The sequence below is a fragment of the Zea mays genome, chromosome 4 (assembly GCF_902167145.1).
Source record: "Zea mays cultivar B73 chromosome 4, Zm-B73-REFERENCE-NAM-5.0, whole genome shotgun sequence".
NCBI classification, from domain to species: domain Eukaryota; kingdom Viridiplantae; phylum Streptophyta; class Magnoliopsida; order Poales; family Poaceae; genus Zea; species Zea mays.
In genome coordinates this window covers 14,911,266-14,916,476 of record NC_050099.1, presented here as the reverse complement: position 1 = coordinate 14,916,476, position 5,211 = coordinate 14,911,266, and the positions used below count along the sequence as shown (strand labels likewise).

At 48.7% G+C, this 5,211-nt stretch overlaps 1 protein-coding gene across 1 annotated transcript; it reads right to left on the bottom strand.

The window, feature by feature from the left end:
• Window positions 1-402: 402 nt before the first annotated feature.
• Window positions 403-2,271, bottom strand: LOC100279575 (Peroxidase superfamily protein). Its single transcript, NM_001317829.1, has 3 exons — window positions 1,772-2,271; window positions 1,495-1,657; window positions 403-1,389 (listed from the first exon to the last, which is right to left on the bottom strand). Exons 1-3 carry the CDS (start codon window positions 2,213-2,215, stop codon window positions 959-961), a joined length of 1,038 nt encoding a protein of 345 aa, NP_001304758.1. The 5' UTR covers window positions 2,216-2,271; the 3' UTR covers window positions 403-958.
• Window positions 2,272-5,211: the final 2,940 nt, after the last annotated feature.

Here is a 5,211-nt window from a genome sequence, read left to right as displayed (position 1 = left end):
ATGGAACCAAGAGAAATGCCGCGAAGTTTCTTGATGGCCTTGCTGTAAGGAGAACTGCATGAGGTGCGGTTGGTCTTGCATCAGTGCTGCAGCTCATCATTTTAATTTCAGTTATAAATGCAGGTCTTGTTTGCAGTTGCGCCGTGTGGAATAATTTGCTCATCATACATTTAGAAGTGACTGACTCAGTTATAATTTACCGTGAATAAATGTTGTGCGTGATCTATCAACATATATATAGATGAATAGCAAATACGAGTACTTAACTGTAGCTATAGGGGACGTTGGAGTACTTTGTATAACTATCGTACGATGACAGTATCTTCTACAGTACAAGAAAAAAGTAATTGCGCAATAATGTCCGATGACAATCAGCTAGCAGAATATATATAAAAAATATATATAATTAAGCAGATGAATATATATTGCAATATAAAAATCAACACTTTTTACAGTTACAGTAGACACAACAGCAAATGAATTTCCAAAACCGAACAACAAGACTCATGTAGTAATTTCTATGTAAACACAAGGCCGAGTAATTCATGTTATACCCTATATATACGCCACAGTGTAGCTATATATATGTGTACCGCATCAGAAGGAGAGCTGCACAGATCTTAAAGCTAAGCAAATTGCTTTTTCAAAACCTTGTGCAGTTTCCGTTTCGTCGATACTATACATACACAGCTAGTGAAGCACTGCTTGAACCTCCCTTTAATTTGCACAGTGAGACGAGAGATCTACGCGATGTGTGTACTCTGTACTCATGAATGGAACGAATGGATGAAGAAGAGAGAAACACTGCCATGAAAGCAGGCAACCAAACCCCACCGTACGTACGTGCTCTTCATGCTTATATGGATGGGGCCGGCCAGCCAGCTAGCTGTGTGCAATGAATGAAGGGACGATCTATGGACGGTACGCGCTTGCATTGCATTGGCGGGAGCGGAATCAGTCAGTTGAACTTGGAGCAGACCTTCCGGACCTCGCCCTGCTTGCTGCCGGTGACCACGCCGACGCTGCCCATGCGGACCATGGCGTCCGCGAAGTCCTGCCGGAAGTAGGGCCCGAAGAAGTTGCTGAGCAGGCCGGAGTAGGAGTCGACGACGTCGACCGTGGCCGTGTCGTTGTAGAGCGCGGCGTCGGTGCCGATGACGGCGAAGCCGTTGCGGATGTTGCGGAGGATGGAGGTGTCGAAGACGTTCTCGCTGCCGCGGTCCAGGGCCAGGCGCGTGTTGAAGTCCCCCGGCGCGCACCGGGCCTTGAGCTCCGACAGGAAGCCCGGCGGGATGGTCGGGTCCGAGCCCCGCCCGCCGCCCGGCAGCGGGAAGTTGTAGAGCCGGTCCTGGAGGAAGAAGCACGCCGTCGTGCCCACCGTGTGCGCAGCTGCGTGCATGCATGTGTCGGCGCAATGGCGTGGGTCAGCTAGGTACGTACCTAGCTAATTAGCTAATTAGCTAGAGAGACAGGAGATGCATGCAGCATGCGTACCGGTGAGGAGGACGAGGTCCTTCTCGTCAAGGCCGTTGGCGCGGAACTTGGAGCGGAGCGCGTCGATGCCGTCGTGCACGTCCGGCAGCGCGTCGGCGTCCCGCAGGTTGGACACCTTCCCGTCGAGCCGCCCCGTGGGCACGTCGAACGACGGCCCGCCGGTCTGCATATACACGTACGCCATCGTACGTCACGCGCGCGTACGTGTTCACGTCGGTCAGATCCCGGCCAGTTATATATCAACGTGACATATTACACACATCATGCGCAAACGTACGAAGGCGACGGCGTCTCGGGCAGCGAGCACGACGATGTCGGCGCAGGAGACGACGCCGGGGCACTGCGCCTCGAGCTGCGTCTTGGCGCCCTCGATGATCTCCAGGCCGCGGAGGCCCTGGTGCTTGCCGTTGTCCACCTCGGCGTTGTTGTTGTTGTTGCCGCCGCCCTTGATGAGCACCGACCCGTCGCAGCCGCGGACGAAGCAGTCGTGGAACTGGAGCCGGATGAGCGCCGGGAGGATGGTGGGGTCGGCGGACCCGGACTGCCGGACGACGGACGCCACGGTGGACTCGGCGTCCGGGCAGGACTTGGAGTAGAACCCCACCTGGAGCTGGCCGTTGGAGACGCCTGCGCCCGCGAGCAGCAGCAGCAGCAGCAAGCATGGCAGGGCCAAGCCGGGAGCGTTGCTGCCTCTGATACTACACCTTGTGGTGCCGGCCATCTTTGAGTTCGAGAGGGAGGTCGATCGCGAGGTGGGTACTAGCACAAGGCCGCCGGGGATGGAAGACGTGCAAGTCCTGTGAGCTGCGTAAATGAGCTTTTATAGGCTATTTTGGTGAGGCGGTTGGCCCCAATGCTTTGCTGCGGCATAGTATGTGTAGGTGCACGGTGTATTGTTTGACCTCACCAGACTGTGTAGCAGGGTAGTAGGTACGTGGCGAACATCTGGTACACGGCACAAAAACTGCCATACATATTTAGCTCATTAATATTTAATTTGTGTGTTATTTAATAAGTCAATAACTCTTTTTTGAGGTCGGCTAAACTTTAAACAATATTTTAGATCATGTGTTTGAAACCATGCATAAACCATGTAGGTAATCGATCCAAACAGAAAAGCTCGGAAGGAGACAAACAAATCGTGACGATGCTTGTTTTTTACAATATAATGTGAACATGTATAAGTTTTCGCTTTTTGGAAATTTTATTGTACGCATCAACGTATAGTTCATTCTATATCGAGATTCCTTTGATGTGAAAATATTTCCCGGCCAGCTGAATCTAGCTACATATATACCCCGGAGTTCAGTCTTAATTAAATCTCACTATGAACGTTGCACATGGTCCTACACCCACGGCAGAGGGACGTGCACCAAGGAGGAGCGGAAGGAGATGGTCAATGTGGTTGGCACAGCGCCGCACACATGAGGGTGTCGGCTGAGCTGCCGGGGTTGGTTTGGTTCTGTGATTGTCTACTGCATGCTGGCGTACGTAGCTACCTACCATACGTATGAATGGTGAATGATTACAGGGTAACATGCATGCATGTGTAGCCTGTGTACGTCGTCACTGACTGCATGCACCTGCAGTCCTAGGATCTGATCCAGAAAGTGGGCAGATCGATGCGTGTGTACTCCTGTACTTGTGCATTCGTTCTGAAAGCCTTTTACTTGGAGAAAAGCATGCCAGAAAGTACGTCGTTACCGGTTGGAGTTGGAGGATGTGGGGCAACTCGGCCTGCCTGGCTTTTACGGTTAGAGTTGTCTCCCGTTTTCCATTGCAGGAGGTACAGTTGCACTCATCACCACATGTGTGCATTGGCTGCAAGCACCTGAGGGCTCCTCGCGTGTGAATTTCACAAGTAAACCTAGATCTCTCCTCTTGACGCGTGGTCTGCTGATCACAAGACAAATCTTAGGATCTATCCTCCTCCTCGACGTATTACTACCACCTGCCTTTCAAAGATTTTTTTTTTGTAATGGCTCTGCCCTGGATTCTATGTTCGCACTGGAAATATATATCTTGAGCCCCCTGCCTTCACACCAGATGAAAAATGTAAGTACGTATGCCCCACCAGATGAAAAATGTAATCTAAAACGACATGCAAATTTAGTAACCATGAACCCTAACGAATGCAGTGATACAATATGCAACAGAATAATATACATTTGGCTTATCTAGACGACTGTTTCTTGTTACGTCACTTGTAGAAAATAGCTGTTGATTTCATATATCGTCATCGGAAGAGCTAGCATGCAAGTCCGTCCTCAACCAGTCACACTCTTCTTCTTCCTTCCTCGTCTACAACAACAACAATTGTATACATCTGCTGGTTGCCCCACCTAATACAACAACAACAACAACAAATCGCCCTCCGAAATACTCGTTTCGACCAAATAGCGACTACTACTAACTACAGCTTCTTCTTGGACATGGAGTGAAGAGATTGGAACGAAACCTAATCAAGCAGCCGGCCGTAACATCAGCAGCGACTCTGCTAGCTGCTGCTTTCAGAGCGGGATCGATCGAAGCTCGGCCCACTGGCCCACCCAATTAAAAGGCCGAAGTATTGGGACAGCTACCAGTACGGTCCTGGAATGGCAGATTATTATCCTCTCAGAGCAGACACGAAGAAATAATCATCATCAAGACCCTGACAGTGAAAGCAAGCAGCCCTTGTATCTAAACTGCCTTCTTTCTTTCTTTTCAACAAGTTCAAATCCAGATCTATCAAACAACAGCAACTGATGGAATAAAACGGAGCACACGAGTCTGGCACACTAATACATTGTCCAGGTCGTCGACGAACCTGTGCTGATTGCGGCATTCATTTATGGCGTACAAGAAGATTGCTTACAACACACAGCACTACTACAGGAGAGTGTGTAGTACGCGGCTACAAGCAAGTATATGTGTGTGTGTGTGTGAGCTGTACGTTGTGTCTTTACAAATAAATGAACTCTACTCTCGCCGATCGCCGTGCATGCATGTGTGCGTGCCCAATTGTTAGGTTTGCTAGCTCGACGACGCTGTTCTGGCAGCAGCTGCCACCGGCTGAACGGCCACACACTATTTATTGCCCACGTTGCATGTCTCCGATGCAGAGCATTATTGGCAGGAACACCGATGATGCAGAGTGTGTGTGTTATATAGGAGTAGTTTACGACATTCATGCGCACGTCCGTTCTATGGCTGTTACGATTACACGATCTGTTTCCTTTCTATATATATGGCTGTTATAGTGAATACTCTCTTCGTCTCCAAAATTATTCTAGCTGTTTCAAACAAAAAGTGATATATCACGCCATGGCCTAGTGTTAATTAGTTTCCTATATCGTATTTACACGTAATATGCATAACAAAGAAGAAAAACTAAAGCTAACCAGTATATATATATATATATATATATATATATATATATATATATATATATATCACGTCTTCCAAAGTTCCAAAAATTTAAAGATTTTGCAAACCCAGCCACCGCCATCGAGGTCCTCTCTCCTCGATCTTCTCTGGTGAGTCTGCTCGTCGATAAGGAGAGGTGATGAATCTCTCTTGTACATCATTTTTTTTCAATCTAGTTTGCTCCCAACCATCGAAATTGTTGAACACCAAAGTTGCTAGGCGGACCGTACGGTCCACGCGAGCGCAGAATCAGTAACGGTTTTGGGATTTGTGAGCAAAACTTGTGGAATTAACTCGAGAACTGACTTG

Coding starts and splice junctions, on each gene's coding strand:
- LOC100279575 (NM_001317829.1), bottom strand. CDS start 2,215: ATGGCCGGCACCACAAGGTGTAGTATCAGAGGCAGCAACGCTCCCGGC. Junction 1,658..1,771: donor CCCGAGACGCCGTCGCCTTC/GTACGTTTGCGC, acceptor GTGTATATGCAG/ACCGGCGGGCCGTCGTTCGA. Junction 1,390..1,494: donor GGACCTCGTCCTCCTCACCG/GTACGCATGCTG, acceptor GCATGCACGCAG/CTGCGCACACGGTGGGCACG.